The sequence below is a fragment of the Antedon mediterranea genome, chromosome 1, assembly GCF_964355755.1.
Source record: "Antedon mediterranea chromosome 1, ecAntMedi1.1, whole genome shotgun sequence".
Taxonomy (NCBI): Eukaryota; Metazoa; Echinodermata; class Crinoidea; order Comatulida; family Antedonidae; genus Antedon; species Antedon mediterranea.
This window is the reverse complement of record NC_092670.1, coordinates 14901654-14918615: the sequence shown is the minus strand read 5'-3', so window position 1 is coordinate 14918615 and position 16962 is coordinate 14901654. Positions and strand designations below refer to the sequence as shown.

General features: G+C 33.0%; 2 protein-coding genes across 2 annotated transcripts in view; one reads left to right on the top strand and one right to left on the bottom strand.

Moving 5' to 3' along the window:
• Nucleotides 1-6386, top strand: part of LOC140057884 (uncharacterized) — a 54232-nt gene extending 47846 nt beyond the window's left edge. Inside the window, exons 36-43 of the mRNA XM_072103625.1 lie at nt 302-490; nt 1644-1901; nt 2464-2637; nt 2851-3012; nt 3521-3759; nt 4286-4540; nt 5087-5211; nt 5402-6386. Of these exons, the coding sequence (XP_071959726.1) occupies nt 302-490; nt 1644-1901; nt 2464-2637; nt 2851-3012; nt 3521-3759; nt 4286-4540; nt 5087-5211; nt 5402-5448 (1449 nt within the window). The 3' untranslated portion in view covers nt 5449-6386. The remainder of the gene's footprint in view (nt 1-301; nt 491-1643; nt 1902-2463; nt 2638-2850; nt 3013-3520; nt 3760-4285; nt 4541-5086; nt 5212-5401) is intronic.
• Nucleotides 6387-9035: 2649 nt separating this feature from the next.
• Nucleotides 9036-16962, bottom strand: part of LOC140042026 (hemocytin-like) — a gene marked incomplete at its 5' end in the record, with an annotated part of 32040 nt that continues 24113 nt past the window's right edge. Inside the window, 6 exons of the mRNA XM_072087671.1 lie at nt 9036-9968; nt 10417-10459; nt 11809-11937; nt 12593-12676; nt 15178-15294; nt 15884-15927. Coding sequence (XP_071943772.1) covers nt 9673-9968; nt 10417-10459; nt 11809-11937; nt 12593-12676; nt 15178-15294; nt 15884-15927 — 713 coding nt within the window. The remainder of the gene's footprint in view (nt 9969-10416; nt 10460-11808; nt 11938-12592; nt 12677-15177; nt 15295-15883; nt 15928-16962) is intronic.

Below are 16962 nucleotides of genomic sequence, written 5' to 3'. Positions count from 1 at the left end.
GTCAAAAACAATATTATAGTTGCTCAAATTTATTGAACCATTTGCTCTGTGAAAGTAAGATTTCCATGAAAATTTAGAGTAACTGCTGTATACTTTGACATACTTTTTATCCATTAAGTCATTACATTTTTTGGTTAAAAATGCCATTTTAATTTCACATAATCGTTCACTTTGACCTCAAATTGTATGCAAAATCTGTATAGCAACTACAGTATTGTCATTTCATGTGGAAGTAATTCAAAATCGTGCAGGGCCTCTGGACACATTACATATTATCCCAATTTCGCCATTCTTCCTATAGCGAGATTGCGAAATGGAGAAGGAATTAAACTCGCAAGCATTGCATACCTTAGAACAGGAGAACGAAGATCTCCACGAGGAGTTAAAACGGCACGAAGCGCAGAAGAAATCCATCGAAGAAGACACTAAAAGATTAAAACAATCTATACCACAAAATGTGACTGATTGGGATATGCAAGAAGATGAAATGGTATGGTGATGCGGCTAAACTAACAACACACTATTCACACTTTCTTATGCTTTTTAAAGCTCTGTCTACACTATCAAACTTTGTGTGACATGTGATGTGCCCATATATGGACATAATGATGTCATATCACTACCGTATTTGATAGTGTAAATAGAGTATTTTAAATTCTTATTTTTTAGTTTATGGTTTTTTTTTTTTTACTAATATTTTTTTGCACTAAATTTGTGTTTTATTTTGCTGTGTACATTGCATGCCAGATTTCATTTTGCTATTACACATAACACCTAGTATTCTATATGCCAATATTTTCCAGTATCGTTGTCAAGTTCTGTGATACAGGATCACATGTGTGTCATATGTGCAAATTATTAATAATTTGAAGTGTTATTGCAATGGACATTAAAACATGTGATAATGTATCATGGTGCTTGCCTATGACTAACAAACTAATATTTTGCTTCTTGAAATTTCATTTCACAGAATAGTTTCTAATCTTGTTTTAATAATTAATCTGTTTAATTACAATATATAATGTTATTATATGATTTATGGTGTATTTTTGGCAATCCCAACCTCTACCTTTAATAATAATTAGATGACTTTGTAACTATTCACCAAGTTTCCTAAAATTCTTTCGTTGGTATTATTGACATTGGGTAATTTAACAGATAAATGGGTAATTAGTGCTTTAATATTCAAAATAGGGTTACTAAATAATTACTTGGCTTACTATTTGCAGCTTTACTAGAATGTTTTCAATTAGTGGTGCATGGGTGTAAACATAAACAGTAATAATAAAAATATTCAAAAATATTGCTGTTGCTGCATTGTGAATACTGCATTTATGTCTTGGAAAGACATGTGTCCCAGGGTGCAATTCTGCTCATTTTACCCCATGTGTAGGCATGCAATAAATGTGTATAGCAGACAATTATACAAACACTCTACCTTATATAGAACTATAGGATAACCATGCTGCGTTTGATGACAAAAAGTGTAATCAGATCACGTCATGATTACATCAATACTATTGTTGAGCATGACGTCCAAAATATATTTATTTTTTCAAAGACAGCATATATTTTTATTCTAAAATTTAAATTGAAAACTTTTCTTTTGTTTTAATAATATTTAAAAAATTATTAATTAATAGGATATGAACAAAAGTTTGAGTGGACGTCAGTCTGATAGTCTGCAAGCCCGTCTAGAACTTCACAAGGCACAGCTTGAGACCATCCGCCAGAAGCTGCAACTGATAGCTGTCAAGCAGACAGAGACTTTACAAGATGTACAGACCTCTGCACAGTGGTCACCAGATCTTCAGGAGGATTTGCAAAGTTTAAAGAGGTCGTTGACCCAATCCCAAGCTGAACTACAACAAGTTCATGCTGCGTTGACCATACAGTCTGAGGTAAGATATATTCAAATGAATGACAAGATTTGTTTTTTTACATACTGGAAATAAGATTTCCCTTTAAAATATAATGTGTGTGGAAAGTTTCATCTAAAAAATGTTTTCTTCCATCTTGACACATTTGAATATTTGCGATAAAGTGAGCAAGTTGGAACTCAAGAGCTGACAACCTTTCAGTCTCTAGTGTAATCCAATAAGGTACTGCAACAATCATCCTAACAAGTTCAACTTTATGTTTGAGGAGCGAAAACAAACACTAAATTTATTCTGCCATAAGAGTGCGTATGCATAGAATAACTAAAAATTCTAATACATTTGCACTGATAAAGTGTTAGTTTTGCCTGAAAGCTCTGCACATTTTTCTGGCTCTTTATCGTTTTAATCTAGGTTTTTGCTTATTTTATTTCCATTGAGATCCAGCCACTGATACAGCATTGTCTTTTTTCAGTAATTTACCTTTGTATTTATAAATTCTAATACAGGTAGCTTTTAAGAAACACACACAACAAGTTTTGTTTTTGCTAAAGGTGTCTATAAATAACAATGTATATTATTTTAGGGTGAGCCTCTGTTGAGTTCTCCAACATCGTTCCGCCTCAATGAACGCATCCTTCATCAAAATGCCAATCTTAGTAATTTTGTAGCCAGGTTAAGTGGAGAAAAGACTGAGCTACGAGCTTCTTTAAATAAATTGGAGCAAGAGCTCTGGAAAACAAAAGATAGGGAGGATTTGGTGAGTCTATTTGACAACATTTAACTTCTTAATCGATAATTTATTGTCTGATGGTTTGACAGTTTTACTCATTATGATTGTTGTGTTTGAAGAAGTAAACCAGCGCCTTATTTGGGCATTATAATTATAATATATGTATAGTATTATATTTTTAAACTAGTTATGATTTGGAGCAGTTACGTTATCTTAATATCTTTCCATTTTTATGTTAAGATTGATCAGCAAAATCGTCGAGAAGTAGAGGAACAATTTGCAAATGAAAGAGCATCAATTGCAGATGAATGGTACTCAATACGGGAAGCTAAATTAGACCTGGCAAGAATGAAAGCTGAATCGCAAACAAGCGTCAGATCCAGTGAACATCAACAAGCCAAGGTACAATAGTGCAATACAATATTTGATTTTTGCTTGCCAAAAGAAAATTTGGCACGATAGCATCCACAATTTTTAAGTTATCGTCTTAAATGTTTGGATGTAAAAAGTTATATACTTATAGAACATGCTTATTGATTTTCAAGAAAATTGTTATTAGTGACGTCACAAAAGCTCATTATAATAAAATCTGAGTTACCTGTATCTTTACTCAGCTTCTGAGTACTGTCATATTTTTATTTATTCATATTTTTGACGGTGTGATTTTAGCGTATAGATATTGATTGTGTACTTCCAACATTTTATGGAGTCTTTCATTTACTATTAGGTCTGTCTGTGGTGAATATTTGGTCAAAATGTGTAGTTTTGATGTAGTCTTGCTAAAAGATAATATCTTGTGCTATTAACATTAGCATGCATTAAATGTGTTTTAAGAATTTTAAAAGTAAAAAGTTGGTTTTGTTTGTAACTTCATCTTTACTGTTAATTTCATAAACTTTAATCTTAACAGATGCAACGACTCTATGGAAAATATTTGCGAGCAGAAAGTTTCCGCAAAGCCTTGACATATCAAAAGAAATACTTGTTACTCCTTCTCGGAGGATTTCAAGACTGTGAACAGGCAACGTTAGCGTTGATAGCCAAGATGGGTGCTTTCCCATCACCAGACGATGTACAGAGACGTTCACGTCACAGCCGTGGATTCATGCGGTTTAGGAGTGCAGTTAGAGTTGTAATAGCTGTTCAAAGGTAAGAATATAAAGCTCTGTCTACACTATCAAACTTTATGTGTATATCGAAAAATGTGATGTGCCCATATATCAGTACCATATTTGGGAATATCACTACCATATTTGAGCACATCACACTTTTTTTGTCAAACTTGGAGCTTTTGATAGCTTCATAGAATTACAATTCCTGCATGCTGAAGATTTTCCTTAATAATTTTTTTAACATAACTGTAATTAAAAAAATCTATTATCCACTAAGAATATAACATATTTATTGCCTTAGTTGTGTAATTTTCTAGTAATTATTAATCTTTTACCCCATACCCATGGTTGCTTACCTACATATGATGATGATATTATGATATGATATTACCAAAAATGGGATGTGCCCATATATAGACAGGATGATATCATATCACTACCATATTTGGGTACATCACACTTTTAGGTCAAATAGTTTGATAGTGTAGACATAGCTTAAGATGGTCAAGCAGCTAGTCCTCTTGCACTTTATATCATACAACAACATTTATTTTAATCTGTAGACTAAAATTCTTGGTTAAGAAATGGAAGCGTGCAACCAAAATTGGTTCTCCAGTAATGACAGGTGCAACATCCTCAAGTAGCTCACATAGTTCTGGTGCTAGATCCAACATCAGACCATACGGTGATGCCTCCTCAGCAGCTTACAGAACTAGCACGTACACTTCACCAGTACGGAGATCACTTGACAGAGATTTTACAGAAGCATCGCCACCAGTGAGGGAATGGAGTGACAGGAGTTCTTATTCTCTTCCAGGGTTAGTATGCTTTATTATATTTCTTCAACAGGATTGGATTGACTGTTGTATTGTTACTCTTATTATGGTTTGGCTCTATGAATGAAGATCACAGCTTTCTACTGCCACAAATCACCAAAGTGGAGTGGCTAAAGCTCGTCTTCATTATCAAACTTTATGTGACCAAAAAAAATGTGATGTGCCCATGGACATGATGATGTCATACCACTATCATATCTGTGCATATCACTACCATATTTGGGGATATCACACTTTTTTGTTAAACTAGATAGACAGTGCTTAACATGGATCAATGTGGCAGAAAATTCTCAAATGCTAAACGTGCATTAGAACTATTAATTATCACCATTAAATATCACTTTTCCGCTAAATAGAACTAAATGGTAAGGATACAAGATGTGTTATAGAATAGGACTTTAATTTCATGTAATGTGTAGTGCCAAGCAACCATTTCGCAAATAATATTCATACTCACTGCATCACTTGATACATTTTTAAAATTCTTAATTGTATGTAAATATGTAAATAAATAATTACCATTTGTAGAAGTTCAAGAAATCCTGCCAATTTGTTATATGCTGGTTCCGGAGACCCAGAATCTTCACTCTCAGATTATATTCGTCGACTGGAGACACTACAAGACAGGTTACAAGTTGGGCAAGACCAACCAGGTATGTTAATGTTATTCCTTCTTAGGAGATTTAATAGTCATGAACCTCATCAGTTTGAGGCTACACTACAATAAATAATTACTCCAAAGCTACCTAAATAATTAAATAGAAAGGTTAAAGAAACATTTAGTTACTGTAGTAGAATAATTTTTACATGGTTCCTTAATAAAAAATGATTTTTTTTTTATAGGTGATTTACCCAGGTCATCTCTATACACATATTCCAGTAGTAGGTAACAAAGGGTTTGACGCTGCATTATGTACAATGATTTGTAAATTTATATTAACTGTATAAAAAATCAAGTTTGATGAATTGTTGAGGTATTTAAAACATTGGGCTTTTCAAAATAAATTGTACATTTCTGTTTCATTGGATAGTTTGTGGGTACTTAATCAATTGCAATATTTAATTTTAATTCAATGGAAAATTGATATGTAAATATGTTTACAAAAAGATGTTTTTACAGTCAAAATACACCTTGTACAGCATGTATTTTAACATTAATAATTGCATTTTCTTATATCTAATTGATCAATCAATCAATCGTTTGATTTATATAGCGCCATTCCAACATTCATTGCTCATGGCACTGTAGAAAAAATCAGAAAAGGTGAGTTTTGAGTAGTGACTTAAAGTGACTCAATAATGATGTTCAAGGGTAGGTGGTTCCAGAGCCTAGGTCCAGCAACACTGAAAGTCCGATCTCCCCAACTATGTTTGCTCCTTGGAATGTCCAGTAGCACCTGATGATGGTTTTCATAGTACTTTACTTTAATGAAGTTTTCATTCAATTAATTGTTCATGATAACATAATTTTGTGCTGGCTGCGGTATTAACTACGCGGAGTAATTCTCATGCTATTGGTGTTGGCATACACAACTCTCGGTACTGTATCGCATGTTGGTATTAGCAGATTTAATTGCCTTTATACATTGTTTTTGCAAACAAAATAAAACCAAATAATACAGTTAGTAACGAATGGTTTTATACATACATTACAGAAACGTGGTAAAAGTCTCTTTCTTACGTAGTCTGTTTTCTAATGGACCAACATTCTTGAAAGTGCATAAGTAAAATGAAACAGTAATTATGAATTTATTAAAGTATTTTTAAATTGTTAATTTGAGTAGCTGAAATAGGAAAATGGAAATTATGGTGTTTAAATAAAATGGTGCGTGGTTTTTAACAAAATGTTTATATTGTAACATATTTATTTTATAGTTTAAAAAGTCAGTACCGTTGTTACTTTATTACTCATGATAAATTTTTTCACTGTTTATATTGTCTAAATTATTTTACTAAAAACGACCAAAATATCGACTTAATGTCAATTTTTTTTAAATGGATGTGCGCAGAAAGAAATAATCCGTTCTGAGCATGTTACCTCTATACACAATAAGTCGATATTTTTGTCATTTTTCGTTAAAAAACTCTGTACTAGGACAGGGAAATTTTCGAAAAATTGATGTGCGCAGAATGACATAATCTGTTCTGAGCATGTTAACTCTATACATCCCTGTACTGAACTACAGTATAGTACAGGGACATTTTCGAAAAATAGATGTGCGCAGAATGACAATCTGTAGACATGTTATCTCTATACACAATAAGTCGATATTTTGATCATTTTTTGTAAAAAATCCCTGTACTATAGAACAGGGAAATTTTCGAAAATCGATGTGCGCAGAATGACATAATATGTTCTGAGCATGGATCTGGATGAATACTGATGAAGGACCACATGGGTATATGCGCCAGGGGGTGCGTCTCTCGGTGTGGAAACATCATACTTAACTGAATTTGTTTTATAATTTTTTATTTTTTTTATTTATAAATTTCACAACTTCACAAGACTGACCAAACAATGCATGCTACCTCTATACATAATACATCGATATTTTGATCATTTTTCGTAAAACATCCCTGTACTATAGCACAGGGAAATTTTCGAAAAATTAATGTGCGCAGAATGACATAATCTGTTCTGAGCATGTTACCTCTATACATAAGTCGATATTTGTTTCATTTTTCGTAAAACATCCCTGTACTGAACTACAGTGTAGCACAGGGAAATTTTCGAAAAATCGATGGGCGCAGAATGACAATATCTGTTCTGAGCATGCTACCTCTATACATAATAAATCGATATTTTGGTCATCCCTGTACTATAGCACGTGCACAGGAAAATTTTCAAAAAATGAATGTGCGCAGAATTACATAATATGTTCTGAGCATGTTATCTGTATACATAATAAGTCGATATTTTGGTCATTTTCGGAAAAAATCCCTGCACAGAGGACATTTTCGCAAAATTAATGTGCGCAGAATGACATAAACTGATATGAGCATTTTATCTCGATACACAATAAGTCGATATTTTGGTAATTTTTCGTAAAAAATCCCTGTACTATAAAACAGAGGAAATTTTCCCAAAATTGATGTGCACAGAATGACATAAACTGATCTGAGAATTTTATCTAGAGATACATAATAAGTCGATATGTTGGTCATTTTTCGTAAAACATCCCTGTACTCTATTAGCATAGGGACATTTTCGAAAAAATGGATGTGCGCAAAATGACATAATCTGTTCTGAGCATGTTACCTCTATACATAAGTCGATATTTTGGTCATTTTTCGTAAAAAAATCCCTGTACTATACACGTGCACAGGGACATTTTCGAAAAATCGATGTGCGCAGAATGACATAATATGTTCTGAGCATGTTACCTCTATACATAATAAGTCGTTATTTTCGTAAAATCCCTGTACTATAGCACGTGCACAGGGAAATTTTCCCAAAATCGATGTGCGCAGAATGACATAATCTGTTCTGAGCATGTTATCTCTATACATAATAAGTTGTTATTTTGGTCATTTTTCGGAAAAAAATCCCTGTACTATAGCACGTGCACAGGGACATTTTCGAAAAAAATCGATGTGCGCAGAATGACATAATATGTTCTGAGCATGTTACCTCTATACATAATAAGTCGTTATTTTCGTAAAATCCCTGTACTATAGCAAAGAGGAAATTTTCCCAAAATTGATGTGCGCAGAATGACATAAACTGATCTGAGCATTTTATCTCGATACATAATAAGTCGATATTTTGGTAATTTTTCGTAAAAAATCCTTGTACTAGTACAGGAAAATTTTCGAAAAATTGGTATGCGCAGAATCACACATAATCTGTTCTGAGCATGTTAACTCTATACACAATAAGTCGATATTTTGATCATATTTCGTAAAAAATCCCTGTACTACAGAACAGGGACAGAATGACAATCTGTTCTGAGCATGTTATCTCTATACACAATAAGTCGATATTTTGGTCATTTTTCGGAAAAAATCCCTGTACTATAGCACAGAGGAAATTTTCCCAAAATTGATGTGCGCAGAATGACATAAACTGATCTGAGCATTTTATCTCGATACATAATAAGTCGATATTTTGGTAATTTTTCGTAAAAAATCCTTGTACTAGTACAGGGAAATTTTCGAAAAATTGGTATGCGCAGAATCACATAATCTGTTCTGAGCATGTTAACTCTATACACAATAAGTCGATATTTTGGTCATATTTCGTAAAAAATCCCTGTACTATAGAACAGGGACGTTTTTGAAAAAGCGATGTGCCCAGAATGACATAATATGTTCTGAGCATGTTAACTCTATGCATAATAAGTCGAATATTTTGGTCATTTTTCGAAAAAAAAATAAAATAAATTTCCTTGTACTATTATAGTAAAGTACAGGAATGCTTTACGAAAAATGACCAAAATATCGAATTATTGAATTATGTATTGAAGTTACATGCTCAGAACAGATTACGCGACTGTCAATTTTACGAATCAATAAGAACAAATAAAATGTACCCATTAATAGAAATGCAAAGTTTATTAAAGTTAAATTAAAAAACTGCAGAAATGGGAAAATGTTGTCTTCCAAATAACCATTTTGACCGGAACTAAAAAAACTCAGGTTTAATAAGGTCTTAAAGTTAATTGGAATATGTTACAAATTTATATGAGAAAAGGTAAAAATTAGAAAGCTGTTAATCGTTAATGTTATATTTGGTGGTAAAAACCGTACAGCCAATGAAATAAATTAATGTTTTTTAATCTTTTTTTTTACTGCATGTTTTTTTTAGAATAAAATGAAAAGGTAGATTAAGCGAAAATGTTTAATTTGTTTTTAATGTAACGCGTACAATGCTATATAGTGATAATATAAATATAAAAATATGTGCGTGTGTATTATGAGAGATGCGAGAAAAATAACTAAAACAAAAATAAGGAGAGAAAACCAAATAAAAAGGGTTATAAATAAATAAATATATATAAAGTATATACATTTTATAGTTTACATTATAAATGAAAAAAAAAAGTATTACGTTTAATACAATTTATATTTAATGTAAACTGTTAATTAAATGGAGAGAGATAGAAAAAAAAGAATTAGTTGTTTTCGACGCAATCATCACAGCCACAACTCCGAGCATAGACATGTTTCTCTTCTCGTTCAGTTCCATCGTCACAAATCATCTTGACCTGAATCTCTGCTTCCTCTTTAAATTGACAACATTTGCAGTCATTCACAACCTTCTTCAGGTCATTACTATACTTGGCTGATGAATCGCATTGCCCTTGGCAATAGCTTTGGTCGATGGTAGAAGATTCACTTTTACAGTTTCCGATTCGCAGGAAATCAGTATTTGTGATGTGTTTACAATTTCCTTGTGTTTCATTACGCACTGTAATATTGATCAAAATGATAACAATTACGCACATTTATTATGCGCCACAATTAAATGTTTGTAGCGCAACATTTGGCTTAACCTTTACAGAGAGGGAACCATGCAACGATCACCCTGTCTCTCAAGGCGTTTCAAGTTCGTTTTGCTCATATAGGCATATATCCCATCCTAAAAACGAGGCAATAAGACTAAAGAATCTCGCCAAAGGACACATACATTTCACTAACTTGTATTAATGATCTCGGTGCTGAACCTAAATTTATGTTTGTGTCTTGTCGACCGACTTTGCAATTTTTATTTGAGAAAATACAAAATCATTTGTAGCAGCTCCTTTCCCCTTTTTGGTGTGTATGATATATGCTCAATCATCTGTTTTATTATAAAAATGCGTAATTTTAGAATTCTTTCACATTTGTTAGACAAAATATAAATTTGAAGAACTTACCACAAGTTTTACAACAACCAGAATCGTCATATTTAATGACAAACTATACAATAATTAAACAAAACAGTTAATAGAAAACATAAATAATATGAGAAGAAAGTAACAATATAAAATAACAATCAAAAATTGTACCAATTATAAGTATCATTGTGCTACTGCACAATTTATTTTCATTTATGACCATAATAAGAAAATAAATAATCCTATTATTTATATTATACATAATTGCTCTGCTAACTTTTCTGGCTGTTCATATCACCTGTAAATGCTAATTCTACAAGTAAATGTGCTTGTAAGCAACGTTGTAATTGATTGTTCTCATTATAGTCTCCTGATGAGTGAGTTGCACGACTCACGAAACAAGCCTGTAGAGACCAAACTGTAGTTTTTACTTCTTTTCCAGACTTAACGTATATTTTACCTCTACTTTACCGTATTGAGGACTTTTTAGACGGTTACATTGAACCGAACATTTATTTAAATATATATATATAAACAAATCAGGCAAAGAACATTAATTCCAAACCGCCCGGTGATATACTGAAATTTAATTAATTAATTTGAAACGATAAAGATGAGGAAATCTGTGAGAATGAGAAAAAGTCGACCCAACCGAGACTCGAACTCGGACCGTCTGCGTGATATGCAGTTGCCCTAACCATTAGACCACTGGGCCTGTCATGGTATTGTTCAAACTCGATATATATGCATCTGCACCCCTATACCAAGAAGCCCTCAAAGAAAGCGGATACAATCATCAACTTGAGTTCAATGCTGAACAGCAGAAGCCCAAAAAATCGCGTACCAGAAACATAATTTGGTTTAACCCACCATTCAGCAAAAACGTAGCAACCAACATCGGCCACAAGTGTTTAGCTATAGTAGAAGATTGTTTTCCTGCCGGCAACAAGCTCAGAAAAATATTTAACAGAAATACCTTGAAACTAAGCTACAGTTGCATGCCCAGCGTAGACAAAGTAATTAACGCACACAACAAATATGTGATAGCCAAGGAAAAGTCTACTGAAACCAACGCGAAAACAAGCTAACCAGATAACTGCCTAACAAAAGGTGTAGTTTACCAAGCTACAGTAAAGAGAGAAGGTTCATCAAAAGAAGAAACGTATGTCGGACTAACTGAAAACCAGTTTAAAACCAGATACAGAAACCATACGTCTTCATTCCGGAACGAAAAACTAAGAAACGCAACGGAACTCAGTAAATATATATGGATACTTAAAGACTCTAAAACAAATTACTCAATTAAATGGAAAATTATAAAGAAATGCAAACCTTACTCAAATATTAACAAAAGATGTAATCACTGCTTACTAGAGTCAGTGATCGATCCCAATTATAGACTTGTACAATAAAATTCATTATTTTACTTACGTTTTCAGCAAGGCAAGCCGTTTCATTAAACGGTGGGCAGATTTTAATTGTACATCTTTCTATCACCTCATCACCATTTGGAGTACATTTACATGTTTCACAATTCGTTGGATACCACTCACTACCATTCTATAGATAAATATATATATATACTGGAAGTCATTGGGTGTTCGCAAAATCATCGATTTCCTTATTCAAGATACATTTGAAACTATCCACTGCCTACAGTATAAATTTCCTACATAAATATCTCCGCACTTATTGTCGTGTCCTAATTGCACTACAAGCAATAGTCAATGGGAGTTTGTGGAATGTATTTAGCTTTCCAGATTCTTATCAAGAGTTTATAATTAAATATTATTACAATTTTCTTTAAAATAAATATTAATATAATTTTATATATTTTATTTTAATTAGTTTTGTTTTTTGACGTGATATTTTACTGTGACCTAAGTTCGACAAGTTTCTGAGGAAAACTGTGACATGTAGACAATGAAATATCATAAAATTAATGTTTTTGGTAAATTGTGACCATGGCCTGTGTACTTTCAAACCAACCCTAGGTGATGGTTCAGTGATCATTGTGGCGGTAAACATTAAAAAATAATATTTTATCAAAGCGACCTTGATATTTGACGTCCTTCTCTTCAATGTCGAACTGCAGTGAGATTTTTTCAGAAACAAACAAAAACAGACAAATAAAAATATGACAGGGCGAAAAATAGTTTCCTAGACGGAGGTAATACTAAATAGAGGGTTTGGCAGTAAATATAATGGTACCCACCTCTTTTAATTCACCGTTATAATCGATACACTGTTGTTTCTTGCATTTACCACAACAACTGCTGTCATCAGTTCTCACATATCCCTAAATTAAGATCAAGACCATGAGAAAAATGTTTTACGTGGCTTGGTGTTGTGTAAAGGTCTTTGTTTCGTTATCACGACGCTCCATACGCGGCTATATGCACCAATCGAAAAAAAAAAAATCAATAACGTTCGATTTGATTTGCCAGCGCCGTACCGGAACTGTGCCATGACAGGTGTGAAAGACTCTTAAGTCAAGGAAAATATTTTCTTTCGCACTCCCTTTTTATTTCACTAAATTAAAAACACACACAATATTATTATCTATTTATGTGGAACAATAAAAATTAATCAATGAAAGGATTATTCCTGCCTTCGTCATGAAAAGCTGGGTCTGCCCCTGCTACTACATGTTTGGTTGATCTTTAAAATAAATTTAGTAATAACTAGAGGGTGAGCTCGCTTCGCTCGCTCCTCCTCTAGGAAGTGTAGACGATGGTTCTCGGAATGATAAAAATGTTCTCCTTGTACGTTTTCTGTCGGTTACCATTATTGAAAATGCTTGACATTCGTAAAACTAAACTCTCTATTTCACAGTGTTTTAGATGATTAATAACATTTTAAAGTATAGTGTTTATTGTTTGGTAGGGCCCTTCGGGGAGGCAGAGTTCATTTGAGGGAGGTGCTTATTCAAGGGATATATGCTAATCTTTTTAGTTTTAATAATATGGTAACATTTATAATCAAATGAAATCCTCTAATAGATATGAAAAGTGGTAAAAAAGAATAACAAATGCTTGGTAAATTGTAGATAACAGTGCGATGAATTCTACTACAAATAGTATAATGATTATTATTCAAAGTGATGTTTTATTGGAGAGGCGTTTATTCAAATAAATACCATCCTAATAATTATTAATACATTATTTAATTTAAACATCTTTTGAAACTAACTGCCGTGACAGAGTGGGCCCTAGAAAGAAGATATTACGGCTTGCAACATGGGCAGACATCTCGGTCCTAACGGGACACAGATAGTCTACAGTTATTCCTGCCAGCTTACTCAATCAACTATCGGGATTTCACTCGATTTTAAACAAAATGTCTTATCTTCAAATCTCCCTATGTCATTTTATAATACTATTTCCCACAATATATTCCGATTCTTTATGGCGTATATTTAATTTGATCTTTAATAATTTGCAGTATAATTTTTATTTTTTAACTACTGTACCTTTACACACGCGCGGTCCGTTCCTAAAATAAACAACAAACTTAAATTGCTATGCAACTCCAGTCCTACTATCGGTTTTTTTCTTCCTTCTTCCAAAGGGACACTATTGATTGATGGAAAGTGCCTGTTTCCAGTCACCTTTAGGGTCAAATCTATTATTTTAACTGCTCCCTTGTGTATAAAAGAGAGACAATAGTTGAAACCAGGTTGTTGCAAGGTGAACCCGGAAATTACTTTGACCCGCGAAGAATTGAAATTGAGTTGAAAATCTACTGTTGAAATCATAAATTGTGTTAAAAAACTCTTTATAATATCTTCCTAAGATAGAAATATGGAACAATAGCGTCGATGTGAAAACTAATGTTATCAAATCTACGTTTCGCGGTACATCTGAGATAGATAAGGTAGGTATCCAAGGCGGAGATTTGTACCGAAGTTTTTGCATTGTGCTCGCCTATGTCAGAATTAGCCATAATTTATATATAGATGGTATTATTATCTTTATGATGCATTGCTATATGCTGTGTAGGCCTACTTTCTAAATTCTGTATTCAACACCGAGTACTTAAAGACAGAGTGATGATGAACAGTTTATGCATTGAGAGCTGTATGAGAAAACAGACGTATGGAATGTGTGAGGGCATAATTATGTTTGATGATAGCACGTCTCTTGACTATACTACAACATACTAAAGAGTTGTTTACAATGCGATGATGGTTTTAATTTTATTAAAAACACAACTAGCGACACTATGTTCAATAGAACTTAAACCCAGTCATATTATTTAATTTTTTTAAATTTTATCTTTACCTTTGACATCGAATGACCTTGTATGGCGCCCTCCTTAATATTGGATTCATACTCACCCTATCCTTAAGACTATTATTTTATTTTTTTGTTTCAGCTCGATCGGAGTAATTTGAAAATGTTCGACCTTGACCTATGACCTTGACGATTTAATCTTATACTAAGCTGCGCCCACACACCCACCAAGTTTGAAGACTTTATCCAAGTTCCAGCTCAATCGGAGCAATTTTAAAATTGATAGTGTCTGACAACACAATCCTGTTTGTCGCCTCTGGAGCTACAAAAACATTAATTTAGCCCCCTTCCCGACCTTCGATCATAAATTCACGAACAAGATACGGATGGGAAAGTCAGACCAGGTGGCGAGTTTATCAAATGTAGCGTTCGGAACTAGTAGCTGGTATTTTCCCGATTGTCCGAAAGAAAGATAGCATGAAACAAAGATAGAATATGAAAGAAAGATTCGTTTGAAAAAAAAACAGGACCCAGTCAGCAGATACTGACTGGGTAAAAAAATTACCTTTCCACACTTAGAACACTCTAATGTATGATTCTGAATCTTGTGAAATTCACCATTAGGGGGTTCATCAGTCAAACATGTATAGACATTACATCCAATTGTTTTAGTTTCTCCAGGCTGTAAATAATTGATTGATTACTCTATTCGATATTTAAAATAAATTATATATGGCAATGAAGGCCTATAACTTTATGTTATAGTGAAATAACCAATTAAACTCTATATACTTCTTTTACATCAATGAGTCATTGTTCACGCTTAATATTGATTCCCTGTTTCATTTGATTTTTGGAATTAACTACAAGAAAATGGGGTATTCATTGAAAAATCATAGTAATCTGAACGCATGAAGAGCGGCACGTGACCAAGTTGGAAATTGGTAGTAGCAGTCATTATACTGTGCACTTAAATTTGGAAGTGATTGCTTTGGTTTCAGTTTAATTTCCATCGCTGTTCTCCATTATGTTTTGGTTGTTGAGAATTATGTAGAAACATAGCTCGTGTTGTTCACACGTGAACAGTACACTCACAGTGTGTAATACAGATTCAATTCTATCAAAACCTTCAACGTAACGTAAGGTGCCTCTTGGGCATTTGTAAAATCTTAGCATAAAACATATAATTATAATATCAGGGAGTTGCCACTCAACTCCCTGATAATATAATTATAATTATCTAAATAACTAAAAAATTACCGTATACTTACTTGTAGGATTATATCATTGGAGAGCTTACACACCTCTTTAGGAACTGTTAAAAACATAGAATTTAAACAAAATAAGCATAAGAGTTGTACCAACAATAATTTTATATACCATTTATTAAGGTAGCTTTTTATATCTCTTTCCTTCTCTCTCTCGGGGTCATGGTGAGACAACTTTTTTACTTCTAATCTTGACCCCAATGATAGCATTCCTTTCTCTTATTTACCTTTTCTTCTTTTTGTATTGCATTACTGTTTCTTATTGTCTATTATATAACAACCTAAATAAATTCCTGTCATTTGATTGGACGATTGTGGGTCACATGGCGTGCAATAGTACGCACTATTAAACGATCGTTTAATAGTACTTTTTGAAACATTTTTGTGTACGAAAAAAAAAACGTCTCGCGGATGAAAAAAAATCTAGTACAGTACACAAATTATCCTATGATATGGCTCTGTACTGTGAAATACAACAGCGCCACCTGTCGTCTGGTCTCAGTTTCATTTGTAAACACCACCAAGAGATATGCAACAGCAGCAGATATTTGTGTATGATTTGGACATTATGTACTAATTTCATTCAAAAAGGCATTTAAATTAGCTTTAGATCGTTTTTAGGATTTTGATTAATTAATGGGTACTTCCCTACAAGACGTGGAATTGTTGGAAAAACCATAATTAGCTTAGATAAGTTCCAATTGTCTGTCGAAGTTTTGCCTTTCAGCCAAGCTAGTACTAGGCTACTAGGTCTAGCCTAGGCCATGCTAGTATTAGGCTAGGCCTAGCCAAGGCGTTTTAGCCTTGCTAGGCCTAGGATTGTTTGGTCATTTGTTGACATAATTAACACAAAAGTAGGTGTGTTTACGAAATCCATATAAATATAACATTTAATATAAAATTATTAAAAACCAAATGTTACTGTTTTTAATCAATGTGAATGAAATGTAGTAGGCTTTGGCTAGGGCTACCTTTTATTGATTGAAATAACTAGAATTTATTTAGATGTTATATAAAACAAATAATGAATGTTTTGTATTCGTGTAATGGTACAAATAATGGCACTTGGTGAATGATGAAAG